Here is a 17,128-nt window from a genome sequence, read left to right as displayed (position 1 = left end):
CCTGCAAGCCACACATTTGCTGCTCCCAAAAATTCTACCCATTTGTCCATCTCTATCCATCTTCCATGGCCCCCCGCACAGCACCTCTCCTCTTCTCAGCATACTGATTTCTTGGTCTCCCCTGGAAAGTAAGTAAGCAAATGGTAAGATGAGGGGCAGAGGAGGGATCAGGGAATCTGTGAAAGAGACTGTGAGTTCAGGTCAACACCCAGGTCCAAGTGTGTCTGTGAACCTGACAGTGTACATGTGCCAAATGGGTGTGTCCTTGTGATTATGTGTCCTTGTGTACTGTGGGTTTACCTGTGCATTGTGTATATTCCTGTGCAATCTATACATGGGCGTGTGTAGTGTGGGTGTTCCTGTGTCCCATGTGTGTACCTGTGTGATATAGATGTGCCTGTGTCCCCAGTATTCCTACATGGGTCAGTACTCTGGCTGCCCTTCTCTCTAGAGGCTCTATCTCCTTTAGCCTAGGTTTCCAGAGGAAGAAAAGGACAGTGCACATGGATGGGAAAGAGAGGAACATTAAAGCTATGACCCTGGACACAGGCATCCTGAATTCTAGTCAGGACTATGGTCTTCCCACCTTAAAGCCCCTCAAGCCCTAACCCCTACACCCACCCACCCACCCAGCTCTGAATGATGCCAACAACTCTGAGGACTCTCTTGGTGAACCAACACCAATTCCCAGGAACATTTTTGGTGCCTTTTTGCTGCTACCTCCTCCTCAACAATGGCTACAAGGTGCTGTTGTCTTGTGGGTGGGGGGTGAAGAGTAACCAGTCTCTACTTCTCCCAATCACTTGCTCCATCACCTGGGCCTCCACTCACCATCTTACTCCCCTTCTCCTTGCCAAGCTCCTCCCCACAAGGAAGCCCCTGAAACAGGTTCCTAGATATGGTCCTCAGTTTCTGCCCCTCACACCAGGGCCTGCCAGGAAGCTGGGTTTCAGGGCTGTTCCATTCCTTCTGATTCCAGGTTCACTGTGCTGAGAGGTCACCAGCTCTGTACACCCCAGAACAGCCCTCGATGGACCACATCATCTGGAACTCGCAGAACTCTGCAAAGGCAAGCCCAGCTCTCCCTTAGCCCTGCCTTCTCCCTCAGAGCCCCTGCCCAAGACACCCGTGACCCTGCCTCTCTTTCCCCTAGAACAAGTACCACAGTCATTAACCCATGACAGTCTCAGAGGGAGCCCCGTGAATCATCGAGGCTCTGAGGAACAAAGGACCAGAAGAGAGGACCAGCCTTCTGGCAACTCTGCACCAGACCTGACCCTGCCGGGACAGGGCCTGCAGTGTGAATGTGAGTCTAAGTGTAAGCAGGGATGAGTGTGGCAGGAGCACAGCTTCTCCTCCACACCCAGACTGTAATGTTTCCAATAAAGCCCAACTAGTACCCATGGATCTGTCTGCCATCTTGTGGCCCAAGCATAGGAAAAGAGGTATGAGACAGGGAGAAAGAAGGTGGGATGAGGGGAGAGAGTAGTTGTCTCCATTCTCCACACTTCAGCCTGAGGGAACTTTCACTTCACTTATTTCTGGTCACTCTCTCCCTTACAGTCCAGCTAGAAGGCTCCCTTCCTCCATCCCCAGACCAACTGGGGCAGCTATGTCCAACGTTTCATAATGGGTTAATTGCTCTTTCTGGACTCTACTGCAGCACCCTCTGTTGCCTCCATCCAGTGTGCTGTGTACTGTAATAATCTGTATTCTCTACTGCTGTATACCCATTCATAGCATGATAAATTTGCTGAATTGAATGACAGTAGGAACAAAAATCACAGGAAGATAGCTTTCAGCTCAGAGAGGAAGGGTTGTAACCTTCTGACCATTAACGAGGCCACTCACACAAGTACTCCCGCAGCCTGCTCCATCTAGGCTGGGCCCTCTCTGGAGACCTATTCCTCCTCAGACCCGGGTCATACAAGTGGAATAAGGCAGACAAGAAAGACAAGTGGCAGGGCAGAAGCCAAAGAAAGGGGAGAGAGGATTGGGAAAACAGTACTGGATTGCGTCCCAAAGCTCTTTTCTTGCTCCCTGGTCTCCAGGGAGAGAGCTACAGAATCTGACTCTATCCCTGTAAAAGAATGTCCTGTGCTCCACATCCTAGTAATAAGGCCCGACTCCGCCCCCTTAGGATAGATAGACCCTGGCTCCACCTCCAGTGTGTCACTTTGACTCCGCCTCCGTTGAAGGAATGCCCTGACTTCGCTCCTTCCGGGTAATAGGCAAGCCCCACCCCTGGTGCGCGACGGAGTCCCTATGACGTAACGGTAACGGTCTGTTTCCGGGGTGGAGCCAAGGAGGGCGGGAGTTTAGGCTGCGCCGACCCCTCAGCCCCCCTCCAGGTGATCCCCACCCCCGAAATCCTCACCCAGGGCCCCGAATATCCCAGGTCCATGACCGCAAAGCCTTTCTCCCTGATCCCCTAAATGTCCCAGATCCCCGAGGTGACCGACCTCCTAATTCTTTAACGTCTGGTGCCTCCCAATTTTTCAATCCCCCACCCTATCCCGATGTGGCAATTGAGGCTTCCGGGGGGCACCTGCCTCAGATTACCTGAGAACAGGTCAGACGGGTCCTGAGAATGACAGAGAGGGGGACATGGGGTTGGAGAATCCTTGACCCAATCATGCTGCTCCCCAGGAGACGTTCGGAGCCCAGGACATGTCGGGATTGAGGAGATACGAGGTGGCGCTGGAGGCGGAGGAGGAGTGAGTGGAGGCGGGTTCTGCGGAGGAGGAACCTAGCCGCTCCGGGGTGGGGGAGGGCGCGAGTTCTCTGCGGGCGGGAGGCGTGGGGCCCCTCAAGGGGCGTGGGCTGCGAAGGGAACCGCCTCTAAAGGGCGGGGCGGAGCCTTCCTAGAGAGGGGCGAGGCGTCTAAACCGCAGAGTCTGTGGGGTCAGCCCCGCCCACCCGGCCGGCTCTGCCTTCTCTCCGCAGGATCTACTGGGGTTGCTTCTACTTTTTCCCCTGGCTGCGCATGTGGCGGAGGGACAGGAGGTGAGGGGGCTGCGACGCCGCGGACCCGCCCGGGGCATACGAGGCTCAGCCTCGGGGGACGGATGGGGGTAATCTGGGAGTCCCCTCCTTGCCTTATGCCAGTGTCGGGTTGCCCTGCAGCTCGGCGCATCCGCGGGAGCAGAAGTTGGAGCCTCTGCGAGGCCTGATGAGCTGTCTGTCAAGCGGACTGGGCCCTGCCCCCCAGCGCTCAGGTCGCGGCCTCCCTCGCCGCACCCCCGCCGCCACTGCCCAGCCAGCCGGTGCATTAAAGATTTAAACCGAAGTCACCGTGCTGCCCTCCTGACTCTGCCGCCGCTGCCGCCATTCGGTCTGGGAGCCCCTCTACACGCCTGCTTCTCGTTACTGACAGGGCCTCCCTCCCTGATTGGGTGCCCTTCCATATCCAGGCCCCCGTTATTCCTAAGGATCCCTCATCAGTATCAGGCCTCCCATTACTGTCTTTAACTGCCCTCTGCCACCTAACCTCCCCACCCCCCACCCCCCACCCCTCCCTGTAAGTAGCCTATATGCAGAGAACTAAATAGTCCTGTCCTGGTCTTTTCTTCCACCCGTATCCCCACATAGATGTGTTCCACTTCCCTCCTAGAAAGGACTTTGCCAGGTGTCTGAAGCATCTTCTTTGTCTGAGAGTGAATCTAAAATATTTTAAGCCCAGTGTTGTAGGAAGTAGGCAGGGAGGGGAGGGGAAGTTTCTTAGAGGCTGACTCCCTCAACCTGCCACAGGGGAATTACTTGGGACTGTTGGAGATCTTTCTTACAGTTAATAACCCAACTTTTGGCTCCTCCGGTCTTTTCTCGGGTTTAAAGATACCTGGCATCAGCTTACCTAACAGTTCTTGCTGTGTCCCTAGAACTCAAAGGCCACTGCCCCTTGCCACCCCTTTCTATCTTGTCATCTAGTTAACCTGAGACCCTCTAGGTCCTAAAGTGCTGAGGGTGAGGGCCTCCTGGTGGGCCTGCTTCTGTTAGGGACTGGTTCCAGCATCAGAAAAGGTACCAGAAGATGAAGTTAAAGAGACAGCCCAGTGTATGGATGAGGACAAAGCTAACTTTTAGCCTGGGGCTGCCCCTGCCACAGCAGCTTGTGGCTGGGGAAACCACTTGGCCCTATCTTTGGAGAAGCCAAAGGGGAGAAATGGGTACATACCCAAAAGAACTCATTTCTTGCCTTCCCAGGTGTCTGGACCGATTGGTCCAGAAAAGACCACAAAGTATATGGCAGACAGCCAGCTGATGGAGATCTGTAATAAAACAATGGCACCTCAAGAGCTGCACCTGAGCTCTGGGGTACATGTCCGGACTGGAGGGTGGGAGAGAGACCCTAAGGCCTCTGGTACTATCAGTTCAAGATGAGTGACCTCTGGGTTGTGGCCACCTTCAAGAACAGACCCAGACTCTTGAGCCATTTCCTCACAATGTCTACATCAAGAACCCTGTCAAAAGTGGAGTACCCTGTCAAGCCCAGGGCCTACACCTCACCAGGACACTATCAGAATTCCTGAGTATTCACAAGACAAACTCCAGGGAAAGACCTTCAAGCCTCACCCTGGACAGAAGAGAGGAGAAACGAATTGTTCAGCATGGGAGGGGGACTAGTTCCTACTCTTGGAACTGATGGTCCCTCCTGATTGTTTCAGCAACCCTGCAGCAGAAAGATGCCCAGGACAGGTTTGGGTCCCTATCCCAAGAGAAGGCCTGCCCCATAGAGGATAGCTGGCCACAGAGCAGAAGGCTGCACAAGGCACCCCTGCAACAACCAGATAAAGTCTGGATTACTGGGTTATGACTCAGTTTATGTTTCGAATACAGAGCAAGACTTGAGGGTTGAAATCCCCAGACCAGGAGTGGGAAATTCTTCAAGGTGCCAGGGGCACTAAACTTAGCAACTTGCCCCCACCATAGGCAGTTCCCAGCTTCCTTGAAAGCACAAGAAGAGGAGGAGAACTTTTGTTTTAGAGGGTGAGGGGAAAAAGGGAATTAGGGCTGGTTATAGGATAGGAGAGAAGAGACAGGGAGGAGATGAGAGGTTGGGGCTTTAGCAAGAGGATGGGATGCAGAGAGTAAGGGTTGGGGCCTGGGTTGGGGCAGGGGTGGTATTACAGGACCTGGCTGGGGAGCAGGGCCTGGCTGGAATTTGAATAGAACAAAAGAAAGCTCATTGAGCTCTTGAGTCTGATGTCTGCATAAACCAGAGACTGATTCTGGAAACCCCAGGCACCCCTCCTGGCAAGAGGCTGGCATTTCTGGGATAGGACTAGGCAAAAACAGGAAGGTAAGATTTCTTGGGTCTTTTCCCTGTTTGACATCAGCAACCTGGCACCAAAGAACTTTACCTTCTTTCATCTTTCCACCCCATCCTTCCTCCCTGTCTCATCTCCCTGGGAAAAGCAGCCCCTACTTCATCATCCCCAAGGTACCCCAGTACCAAAAAGGGCCTTGTCCCGGCTTCTCACTCTGGATGTAACTGTTCCAGCCAAGACTCATCCTCAGCCAGAAGGACTTGCTTTAGGGACCCATTCTCATCAATTTCTCCTGATAAGACAGGCAGGCTAGGACAGGAAGTATATAGAGGGGAAGATGAAGGCAAGTTGGTGCTGGCCTGCCCTCTGCTCCCACCCCACCCAAAATTCCCCTATCAGAATTTGTGTGTGTTCATATGATTGTGTGACTGGATGATTGTGAAGACACAACTGTGTGGGAGTGGGACTTTGAGGCCAACTGGGGCTATATGATTCTGTCCTTGGTTGTCTGACCATGTGAGGTTGACTGAGTGATTGAGGTGTGACTATGAATGTGACTATGGGTATATGAGTATGAATGTCCATCATTGGATACCACCGTGGATCCTTAGCTGCCCTTACTTGGCCACTGTGTCATCAGCCTTCACATCATGCAGTACCCCTCTCTCCAGCTTCTCTGTCCAGGGCTTAGAAGCCATGGGAAATGGCAGCCCTAGAAGAGGAAGGGGTCTGTGGCAATTAGGGCTCAGGAATGTCACAGGATGAGCAATACATCTTCACCTGCCTCTGACTCACCTGGTGCCCCAGGTAAAAGGCACCCAGATAAAAGGTAGGGGAGGAGGAGAAGAGAGAAGTATCCAAGATGAGCAGCATGAAGGGGCCCTCACCCACAAGCAGCCTCCTTCTGCTACTGCTGCTGCTGACCCCAGACCCTGGAGCAGGTGAGTGCTTGGGGGTCTAGAAGGCCAGGGATTTGGGTAAATCGGTGGAGGGAAAGGGACCCAGGAAGTCCATCCTCCAGCTGTCTGATAGAAGGGTTTGGGGTCAGGAGTCCTCTGAACACATGGCCCCATTGTCCCCTAGCACTGCTGCTGTCACCCAGCATTACCTGCTGTACTCAGCTCTACCGCCAGCCACTCTCGAACAAGCTACTAAGGAAAGTCATCCGGGTGGAACTGCAGGAAGCTGATGGGGACTGTCACCTCCAGGCCTTCGTGTGAGCTCTGACCCTGCCCCTCATATTGACCCCTGACTCTGACCTCAGTCCCAACCTGATGCTGACCCCAACCCCAGCCCCAGCCCCAGTTGCTAATTCTGATGCTGACTCAGGTTTTCATTTAGCCTTTGCCCTAACCCCTGGACCCTAATGTCATCTCCAAGCTATGACTATGGCTTTGCACCTTTCCTTTCCCAGGCTTCACTTGTCTCGACGCAGTGTCTGCATCCATCCTCAGAACCGCAGCCTGGCTCGGTGGTTTGAGCGCCAAGGGAGGAGATTCCAGGGTATTCTGCCTAACCTGAATTAGGAGCTGATAGGGAAAATGGACCAGGGGCCCTAATAGCCAAAATAATAAAGCATCATTGGATAATAGTCTCTGACTGTGGTCTCCAAGTTCTATGCGTTCTCCTGTGAGCCCTGAATCTGAAGCTGGGTGACATGTCAATAAACAGAAGAACCTCTTCATTCTCTTTATTCACATCTTCACAAACCCCTCCAGGGGCAAGGTCAAGAGCCAAGGACCCACACATACTCCCCAGGCACCTACATGCATATATTTAGAGAACACACATTCCCTACCTCACATACACATGGGCACACATGGACACAAACGTACTCATCTACACACATTACTCTGGTAGACCTCCAACTCTGAGATGAAATCAGACGTCTGGACACTTCCAGCTGGCAGGTTGGGAACACAGGGTCTCATAGAAATGGGCTCCAAACAGAACTTCCAGCTGAGGCCACTCCCTGCCCCCCTGCCTCCATGGGGATCTATCCTGCCTGGGTTTTATCTGTCTGTCCATCCACACCAGCAAGACAGAGTTATAGGTGGAATCAGCTGAAGCCCTCCTGGGTCATCTACAGGTTTGGGGCTCCTAGAAGAAGCAGGAGGCAAATCAAGGGAGATAATAGGACTGGATCTTGGCCCAGACACCCTGAGAATGAAGGAAGGGACCCAGCTCTGAGCCCAACACTTCAAGAATGAATAGGGGTGCCCAGCTCTGATTGAACCCCAATACCCTAAAGATGAGGGAGTATAACTAGTTCTAGGCCCAGGTACATTAAGAATAAGGGAGAGGACCCAGCTCTGATCCAAGATACCCCAAGAATCAGGATAGATGTCCAACTCTGAGCTTAACACCCTGAAAATAAGGGGCCCATCTAGGATCCCCAATACTGTGTAAGAGAAGGAAGAGACTGCATTCTGAGCCCAAGGACTCAAGAATGAAAGTTCCATTCCTGAGCTCAGAAGAATGAAGTGACCCAACTCTGATTTCCAACACTCTTACAATGACTAGAGCATCTGGCTCTTAATCCAGACACTCAAAATGAGGGCACACATCTCCAGGTCCAAACCTCCTAGAGGTCCTACTCACCTGGAAGTTTGTCCACTGGAATCACTGGAGCCAAGAACCCAGGCTTTTGGGGTCCATCCTTACCACCTGGTCTCAGTCTCAGCCTAGAGCATAAAAAGGCAGCTGTCTCCCTGACAATGGTGGGGGATCTGTCTCCTCCAAAACAGTGTATTAGTAAAGGGTCAGGAGAAAAATCAGTGAAAATAATGAAGTTGGGGGTTGGAGGGAGTAGGGGAATCATTCCAGAATCATAAATTTTTCAGTGGGAAATCATGAAGGGTGGGAATGGGTTTGGTCTGTGGGTATTAAAGCATCTGTGTGGGATCAGAATTTGAGAGCCAATGGCAGTTACTTACCAGAGCCCCAGTGCCAGGGCCCCAGCTGCCAGTCCGAGGAAAGAGAATATTCCCAAAGATGCCAGCACCGCTACCTGCTCCAGGGGGTCCCTGTGGTCTGGGGGAGGGGAGGGTCACATGCCACTGTGAGAGTGAGGCTGCCTAACCAAATCCTTTCTCTCTGGGGCTTTCCTGTCCTCTACAACCTTGGTTCACCTGCCCAAGCTCACCAAGTGGCCGTGGATCTGGCAAGAGGGAGGGCCTGGGGGAAGCGAGGCAGTCTGCCTGAGGCTCCTCCTCCAGCTGCTTGTGTGGGTGGCCCCCAGCTGGTATCTCCTTTGGCAGGGGCCCTGAAGGGAGGGGAGACCTGAGAAGAATTGCCCACACGAGGAAGAGCGGGGGAGGGTACCCAGGAGGTGGAAGCTGAAAGGGGAGAGCCAGCTTCTGGGGACCTAACAGAGGTGGAAGCTGAGGGGCAGAGCTTAAGCGAGGGCGGGGCTGCAGGCAACCCAAGCTGAAGCGAAGAAGACCATAGACCCGAAAACCCGTCCAGATGACAGAGACTGTGGGGCTGGCTCTCCGCCCATGCCCTGGGCTCGGGGGCTCAGTCTCTCACCAATGCTTGGAGTCCCCCAGGCCTCGGGGCTCCAGGCACTCCAGGTGCCAGCATCCAGAAAGTCCCGGGCACTGACTCGTACAGCATGGGGCAGCCCAGCCACAGCATCCGTGATCACTTCCTCCAATCCAGCTGGCTCCACCTGGGAATGAAGATGGTTCCTTGGCCCTTTATCCAGGTTGTAAGTGCCAAGACTACCTGCCTTCCAGACTCAGTTAGCAAACAGCACCCCTTCCTCCCAGTCCTGTCCCTGTCAGACTGCTGGAGCCATCTGGCCTCATGTGGGGTGGCTGGTGGTGTCAGGTCTACACCTAGTGTTTGAAAGACAAAAGTACATAGTGGTTATGTAGACAGGCTGTGTCATCAGACTGCCAGGTTTCAAATCTTTGCTATATCACTTGGGCTGCTCTGTGCCTCGGTTTCTTCATTTGTAAAGTAGAGGTGAATATACCTGAACAAGATAATGCATGTAAAATGTGTAGTATGGCGCCTGGCGAGCAGACAGTGCTCCATAAATATTGGTTATTATCTGAGGCAGCTGCTCCCCTGACTTGATGCTAGCCAATCTTTAACATCTCCAGAGGTGGGAATTCACTATTATCTTCATCTGGGTGTATGAAGGTTTGTATGAGGTTGTGCCTCTGGGTGAAAGGCACTCCTTTTCCTAGAAAAGTTATTTGTAAAAAGCCACTCCTGTCTTCCCACGGATGGGTTTATGTTAGAGTTACAGCCCCCCAGGGCAGAGGCTAGGCCTGTCAGGCCCTGCTCCAACCCAAGCACCCAGCACAAAGGCTGGCCCATGGACAGCACTGTATGGGGGGAGGTTACAGGACTTCAGTGACCTGCTAGTGTGCCAGAAAGTAATGAAGAATAACCAGGAACATGAAACCAGAGGCAGAACCTATAGCCCCAGATTGGGACATACTCCAGGTCTCACCGTGGACCAGGCTGGATGCTGCGCTGGACGGTACTGCAGTCGGAACTTGAGCAGAAAGTGGGGCTGGCGGGGCCAGGAGGCCGGGTATGTCCAGCTGGCACGCAGGCGGCGGGGGTAGCCAGGTACCGACTCTACTCGAAGCCCCTGAGGTGGGTCAGGGCGCACTGAGGGGAGTGGAGACACAAAGTCAGGACAGGCAGCAGGTACCCGTCCCTTCTCCCCACTACCTCCGAAGGGAAGGTGGGTGCATGCCTAAAGGTACCTGAGGGAGGCACTTCCAAGGGGTATGGGGAAATCTTAAGCTTGACCATCCATTGGGCTCAGGACTTGTCTGTCATCCCTATTATAAAATGAGCTGAGATCTAGGGACAGGTTTTTGAAGTGTTTGTTTAGTGAATTAAAGAGTGATTTTGCTTTCTATTCAAGGAAGAAAATTAATTAGCCTAAATTTCAGCTAGAGCTTTAGTTCCCCCCTCCCACATACAGATCAATAGGAAAGAGAGACCAGCAAGGGCTTACACCAGGCAGGGAGGACATGAGACATGGTGGCCTTCAACACAGGGCTAGAAGCAAAGAGGCAACTCTGGGGCTAGGAAGCCAGGAGGGATAGTGGCAGCAGCCTCTAGAGACTGAAGTAACTCTGCCTGCTGGGCTCTGATCTCTTTGGCTTTTTAGTCTCCATGGGGGCTATCTGTATGTTAAAATGGGGTCTATGTCAGGAAGGAAGTATTTGGGTACTCTGACAGTGGGAGGTTCTGTGTTGGACTATCTGTACTCTGGAGTCCATTTGGGGTCTCTGAGGTGGGGATCTGAGGAAGCAGTAGGAATGAGTACTCACAGATGCTCTGCAAGCTCACATCCAGCAGGCGTGTACTGGCCCCTAGGGGGTTCACCTCAGTCACATTGATTCGGTACTGGCTCCAGAATTCTGCCCCATGGACTACACAGCGGGAAGCCCCTGGGGGATCCTGTGGGCATGGCCAGGGCCCTGTGGATGGACTCATCCTAGGAGGGAGGATGTGATCTTGAGCTTGGAAAGGCTCACTGCGGGACCTAGCTGGAGCCCCCAGCCTCTCTGTTATGTCCTACCTCTGGCCATCAGCTCCTGGTACTGTCTTCTTCCTGGCAGGGAAGGGTGCCATCTGAGTTCAGGAAGGAAAAGAGGATCCTCCCTCTCTCTAAGGCCTTCCTCAAGATCTCCCTCACTGCCCCCCATACCCACGTTGTGCCTGCACGCCCAAATGTATAGGCACAGGGGCGCTTGTGGCTCAGTCATTTAAGCATCTGACTCTTGATTTCAGCGCAAGTCATGATCTCACAGTCATGAGATCAAGACCCATGTCTGGCTCCACACTGACAGTGAGATTCTCTCTCTCTCTCTCCCCCTCTGCTCCTTTCCCACTTATGTGCATGCTCTCTCTCTCTCTCTCTCTCTCTCTCTCTCTCTCAAAATAAACATTAAAAAAAAATGTATAGGCACACACACCCAATCATGCACACACCTGTAGGAGGAGAGGTAGCGGGTGGGTAAACCGCTGACCTGACTGGGGCTCCAAGTGCAGGAGAAGTTCTCATAGTCAGCTGCTTGGCAGGAGACAACAGGGCGGGCTGGGGGGTCTAGAGGCAGAGGGTACAACCAGAATCTGAGAAGTCCCCAGGTCCTCCCCATCCCAAAGGGCTTACTCAGGTCCTGGACTCCCTCCAAGAGCCCCTTATCTCATCACTGCCACCCAATACTCTCTCCCCAACTCACAGCCCAGCTGTAGGGTCACAATGCCCTTAAGTGCACCATCCAGGGTCCGGCAGATGTAGGTGCCTTCATCAGTGCTGTCTGCCCGGGCCAAGACCAGTTCATGCCCTAGCCCAGAGTCAGGTCCTTGGAGCAGCCTTGTCTCCCCATCCCGAAACCAGGACACCGGGGCCCTGGGGGTGAGATGACGTATGATAGAGGGAAGATTTAAAGTGTAAGCCAAGCCACAGCTCTCCATCGGCTTCTCACTGTGCTTGCAATAAAAACCAGAGTCCTTTTGCTGACTTACAAAGCCCCTGGTGATCTAGCCCTTGCCTTCCTTTCCTTCTTCAGCTCCTCTCTCTCTCCCCTTCACCCACCACAATCCAGTCACACTTGTGTTCTTTCTGTTCAAGAGTATTGAACTCATTCACACCTCAGGGCATTTGCACTAGCTGTTCCCTCTGCCTCTTTCCTGACCTTCAGAAATTAGCTTCAATATTACGTCCTCAGAGTAGCCTTCCCTGATTACCAATAAAAAGTAACCAATCAGTTATCAGTTATCTCTTCCACATCACTTTCTTTTGATTTTCTGCCCTGCAGGTACTAGTACCTGGCAAGTACCATACTTATTTGCTTATTGTCCATCTGCCCTACTAGAATGTAACCTCTGCAAGGGCAGGCTTCTTGCCAGGCTTGTGCTCTGCTGGATCCCAGAGCCTAAAATAGACCAGGGACTTGGCAGGTGCTCAACACATGTTGGTTGAAATTTTCTGTTGAATAAGGATGGTTTGAGGATTAGGATAGCTAGAGAGGTGAGAATTATAGACACAGGGGGCAAGGATGGGAGGGACATGAGGACTGGACAGAGTAAGAAAGGGTCATGAGTATCAGCCCAATAGGCAGATGGGGCACTTACCCAGAAGTCACTCCAGGGCAACACAGTGTCATGGACCTGCCAGGCTGCCCATACTGGACCCCTGTGGAGGGCACATCTGAGGAGAGGCTCTTTCTTCCTTTCCCTCTCTCCCATCCCAGCCCCCACTCAGTGAGCACAATGGGGTAAGGGGGCAGACTTTTAAGCCCTGTGGGGGGGGGGTGGTCATTGGGTCAAAGCATCATGTTATAATCTGGAGACAGATGTCAGAAGACAGGGTAGAGAGGGAATGTTGCCAGGTTTCATGTCAGGGGTTGGGGAGTCATAGACTAAGCATGGAAAGGGCCCACAGTGAGGGTGGCAAGTCACAAGTCAGAGTTAGAGTCATATAGCAGGATTCTTCTCACCTGGGGGGCCCCAGGCCTGGGGGCAGGGGGAGGAGGTGGACACCAGGGCTATAGCCACGGCCACCAGGACCCTGCTCAGCCCTGAGCAGCTGCTGCTCATCTATGGGGAGAGAGGTAGGGTCAGCAATCCCCCATTCCCAGATTGGAGGCTAAAGCCTGCCTCTTCCTCTTCTAAACTGTGATGTTCTAGGAAGAAAACTAAGGTACCAAATTGGGTAAGGATATCAGAAAACATTAGGGGATCTGATCTAAGTCTCCTTTCCACCATATACCCAGTGCTGCGTGTGCATGCATGCACACACACACACACACACACACACACACACACACACCCTCACACCCTCCATCTCAGTGCTGGGCCTAGGGCCCAGAACAAAAGCCGGAGGCGACAGACTGTGCCAGCAGTCCCCCCACACACACACCACTCTTGGCACCCACCCCTGGCACCAAGTGCTGGCACCAGCGCAGTCACTCCCATTAACTCCTCCAACCCAGCTGTTGGGAATTCCAGTGTCTACCCCCACCTGGCCCAGGACTAGTCTTTGCCTCTGACTGACCTGAGACAGCCTTCATCACCCTTGGGTGGAGGGCTGTCATGGTAGGTCTGAGTCCACTCTGTACTCCTACCATGAGGCCTAGCCCTGCTCTGGCTGCCAGGCCTCTTCTCTCCTGGGCCTGGCTCCTTGGACCACTCATCTGGGCCTGACTCTGGAATCTTGTTGGTCTTGAGCCTGTGAGGCTGGATGGGGCGAGGGTGCAGGCTGAGACTGCAGAGTTAAGCAGATCCAGATGCCTTGGCTGCTGCCAGAGGCTGGGGGCGGGCGAAGAGCCAGGAGATGGAGACAGGGTGTCGGGGAGGGGAGAGGAGGCTGAGAGGAGCTAGGAGCCTGCAGGGAAAGGGGCCTGGAGTGGAGGCTACAGAACCAGGAGATGCTCAGAAATCAGGACTGGGAGATGGTAGGGGCTCAGTGAGGCAAGGGATGGGCTTGGGCAGCAGGGAAGTAGAAGGGCAGAGGGAGTAAGCAACCATGTGTATATGGAGGTGGGGGTGCTAGGAGAGAGGGATTCTGGATGGGAGAAGGGCAGGATGAGAAAAGCAGTGGGGAAGTGGCCATGCGGACAGGAGAAGAAGCAGAAACAGAGAGGGCCCAGGCAGGCAAGGGCTCTAGGAGAGGAAGAGCACAGATCCCTCTCAAGTAGAGCAGAGTAAGGGCCTCCATGTGTCTGTCTGAATGTGTCTAGTGGCTCACCCCTACCCACTCCCCCACCCCCCACCCAGAGAACATTTACCCTACGCAGCCCCGCCCTACCTCGGTGATCCCAGTGGTTGAGTGTCCATGGCCTCCAGGACTTCCTCCCACCAGCTACAGCACCCGTCTCAGCTCCACTCAGTTCTGGGACCCCAGAATCATCCCCTCCTTCCCTTTCCCTCCCCCCGCCCCTCTGGGCCCTAGAGCTCAGCCGCCCTGAGCTAGGCCCCCACCTCCCTCTCTCCTCCTCCCTCCTCTCCTTTCACCCCCCTCCCACCCGAGGCCCTGGGAAGGGAAGAGGCCTCCCCCCAGTCTGGAAATGAAGCCACAGGCACAGCCAGGGCCAGCAAGAGGGAAAGGAGGGCTGCTTATATCCCTGTCAGGGAGAGATTCCCTATGTTTTCACCCAGCCACATTCATGTGTGGACTTAATAGACACAATCAATAAAAAGACACTCCCTTGAACACATGTGGACATAACCAAATGAAAAATCAGAGATTCATGCCCCACTCTTTTCACTCCCCAGTAAATATTTCCTTAGGGCATAGTTAGCTGTTTTTTGAGGGGAAAGGAGGCCCCAGGTTGGGGGATATAAAGAAAATCCAGAGTCCAGTTCCTCCGCCCCGTGACGTTCCAGCCATTTCTCACCTCCCCCTCCACTCTTTGGGCCCCAGCACCAGGAAATGCCTTTGGTCCCTTGGTGCCAGATACATAAGACCCACACTTACCCTCAGACACACACTCTCAGATACAGCCACTCACAGTCACATGGATACACTCATTGTCACTCAGACTCATACCCTCACATAGATACATAGATACTTAGCACTCTGCCCCTGCAATGGGGTCACAGCACTCCCTAAAAGCAAATCTTCATCATGGTTTGAGTCCCCTCTTCTAGGGAGCTCTTAGTATGGCAAATCCCACATCTCATCACTGCCCCAGGCCCCCACGTAGCCAAAAAGACAAAGGTGAACAGGGAAGTCAGGCATAGGGGCACAGAGATGCACAGGACATGAGAAGCAGAACTAAAAAGCAGATACACAGAGATACCAGGGGAGACAAAACTGTGAGGAGACACAGAAAATGACAGCTCTAGGAAAGCAGTAGTAGGGAGAGAAAAAGACATATAAGGAAACTGAGGGAAACAGAAAATAAGGAGCAGTAAACCAATGACAGGGACTCTAGAGCACAGAAAGGAAGGGAAGCCAAGTGTGTTGGGGTGAGTCTGTCTTTTCTGGACATTAAAATAGAAAGGTCAGTCCCACTGACTATTGAAGTTGGTCCCCAAGTACAACACAGCTCCACTTCTAGTCTAACACAGGACACAGGACACACACATAGTACAACTCTCACTCTTGCTCTGCTACTGCTGAAGTCACACAATGGTACACACAAACCCAGCCCCCGACTCTCACACTGGCAGACAGTCTTAAATCCCACAGAGACCTTCCCAAAATACATTCCCCATGTGGTCACAGGCCCTCTCACACAAACACACAACCCAAAAACTGCACATTGACAGAACACATAATCCCACACTTGCACAGCCACATGCAGACTCAACCACACGCACACTGACACACGCAGTCATATTAACTGCCAGTTGCACCAAGTGACACTCAGTTACAGGTCCACACACTGACATCGAGACACACACACACACACACACACACACACACACACACTCTGACAGTCGGTCAATCACTCCAGGCCCTTCAGATCGTACACTACCCTGCCCCGCCCTCTCCTGGCAAGGCTTCCTCCAATACTCCCGCCGGCCCCACCAGGCCTCACCTTCTGCGGCCTCCGCCGCCAGCGCCCTCCGCCCTCGCCCTCTGCCCCGGCCTCTACTCCCTCTCGCCCCGGGGCCCCCGCAGTGGGGGCGGCTCCACCCAGGCACCAATGGAAGGACAAGGGTGAAAAGGGGGAGGGTCTGGGCCCATTGGAGCCTCCAACTGCCAATCACCGCCACCCCACCTCTGCCGGACACTTCCTGTCCCGTCCGGGACTGAGAGAGACGGAGTCTGGAGTTAGATTCCTAGGTCCTTGCCTAGAGTCCTGTCCTGGGACCGCAGGACTGGAAGTTTTCAGGCCCCTCTTCCTTCCATCAGTCCAAAAACAAAACCTCAAGTTCAGTGGTTCAGGAGCCATTGGGCAGGTGACTGGAGGAGCTGTGGTACCCCTGACTCCAGATAAGGACTTGTGTGGTGCGATGGTTCTGAAACTTTGCCGAACACTGTGGTTTTAAAATTGCCAAGCCACACTCCAAACCAATTAAATCCGAATCTCTGGAAACTGGCCTTGGCATCAGAGTTTAAATTTCCCAAATGATTCCAGAAGGCAGCCAAATCGAGTGTGGGGTCCGGTGTTTGTGTAGGTGTATGCCTTAAGAAACCAGCCAATCACCCAGGGTTCACATCCACTCCCCAGTCACTGGGACCTCAAGGAAGATGTGTACCATGTCTTTCTGAGCTCCTTCCAGAGACTCCAAGTCCCAGACCCTACCTGTTCAGGGTCTCAAGAAAAAACCCTGGACTGGAAGGCAGGCAGCCAAGGTTCTCCTGGGCCAAGTCATCACTGTCTAGTCTTGGCATGATAGCCCCTGCCAAACTCAGGTCCCTTGAGAGAAGATGAAGATAAAAAGCCTCTGGCCATCCTTGCATTGCTCACAAGCCCTATCCTCACCTAAAAGTTTGGAGGATACTAGGTGGCATCAGGTCTCCCGGGTTGCATGCCCCGTTACTGTTACAGTATACATTCTTGCCAAGGAAACCATCCAGAGGAGAGGGAGTAGAACCCAGGGTCCCTCCAAAAACCACTCCCTCCTTCTAGGTGCTGCGGCTCCTAACTCTGATAGCCCCTTCCCTGCCAGAGCTGTTTTTTTCCTTTCTTCCCCTGCAATGACTGGGGCATATGGGGAACACAAGTGTGCAGAGTCTGCACATATATACTGCACGTGAGAGTCTAGAGAAGGATACAAAGCCATGTACACTCCCTACCCGCCCCTTCAGCCCCTGTGGGCTGGAGCAGAGCCAAGCTGCAGTCTCTCACAAAGCTAAGGTTCTGGCCAGCAGCCCAGTGTCTGGCCACTGACCACCGGTACCAGGATCTTGCTCACCAGCTCCC

The 17,128-nt window shown here is 53.4% G+C and overlaps 3 protein-coding genes across 6 annotated transcripts; 2 read left to right on the top strand and 1 right to left on the bottom strand.

The window, feature by feature from the left end:
* Positions 1-12: 12 nt before the first annotated feature.
* On the bottom strand, positions 13-15,874 carry IL11RA (interleukin 11 receptor subunit alpha). Of its 4 annotated transcripts, none has more exons than XM_030292986.1 (13): positions 15,797-15,873; positions 12,749-12,848; positions 12,384-12,444; positions 11,489-11,658; positions 11,238-11,352; positions 10,825-10,857; positions 10,574-10,740; positions 9,736-9,899; positions 8,799-8,940; positions 8,413-8,532; positions 8,204-8,300; positions 7,869-7,951; positions 13-121 (listed from the first exon to the last, which is right to left on the bottom strand). In XM_030292986.1, exons 2-13 carry the CDS (start codon positions 12,846-12,848, stop codon positions 96-98), a joined length of 1,278 nt encoding a protein of 425 aa, XP_030148846.1. In that variant the 5' UTR covers positions 15,797-15,873; the 3' UTR covers positions 13-95. The 4 variants fall into 4 exon arrangements, with proteins under 4 accessions (XP_030148846.1, XP_030148847.1, XP_030148849.1 ...); XM_030292987.1 differs by lacking the exon at positions 15,797-15,873 and adding an exon at positions 14,059-14,125; XM_030292988.1 differs by lacking the exon at positions 13-121 and adding an exon at positions 6,942-7,367.
* Positions 2,288-3,289, top strand: LOC115499230. The gene is made up of 4 exons (XM_030292996.1): positions 2,288-2,351; positions 2,650-2,717; positions 2,947-3,006; positions 3,127-3,289. The coding sequence occupies exons 2-4, from the start codon at positions 2,671-2,673 to the stop codon at positions 3,281-3,283; spliced, it is 264 nt and encodes an 87-aa protein (XP_030148856.1). The 5' UTR covers positions 2,288-2,351; positions 2,650-2,670; the 3' UTR covers positions 3,284-3,289.
* CCL27 (C-C motif chemokine ligand 27) lies at positions 3,311-6,922 on the top strand. Its single transcript, XM_030292993.1, has 3 exons — positions 3,311-6,208; positions 6,351-6,483; positions 6,682-6,922. Exons 1-3 carry the CDS (start codon positions 6,130-6,132, stop codon positions 6,791-6,793), a joined length of 324 nt encoding a protein of 107 aa, XP_030148853.1. The 5' UTR covers positions 3,311-6,129; the 3' UTR covers positions 6,794-6,922.
* Positions 15,875-17,128: the final 1,254 nt, after the last annotated feature.

This window comes from Lynx canadensis, chromosome D4 (assembly GCF_007474595.2).
Source record: "Lynx canadensis isolate LIC74 chromosome D4, mLynCan4.pri.v2, whole genome shotgun sequence".
NCBI classification, from domain to species: Eukaryota; Metazoa; Chordata; class Mammalia; order Carnivora; family Felidae; genus Lynx; species Lynx canadensis.
The sequence above is the reverse complement of the archived record's forward strand: the minus strand, read 5'-3'. Positions and strand labels throughout refer to the sequence as shown.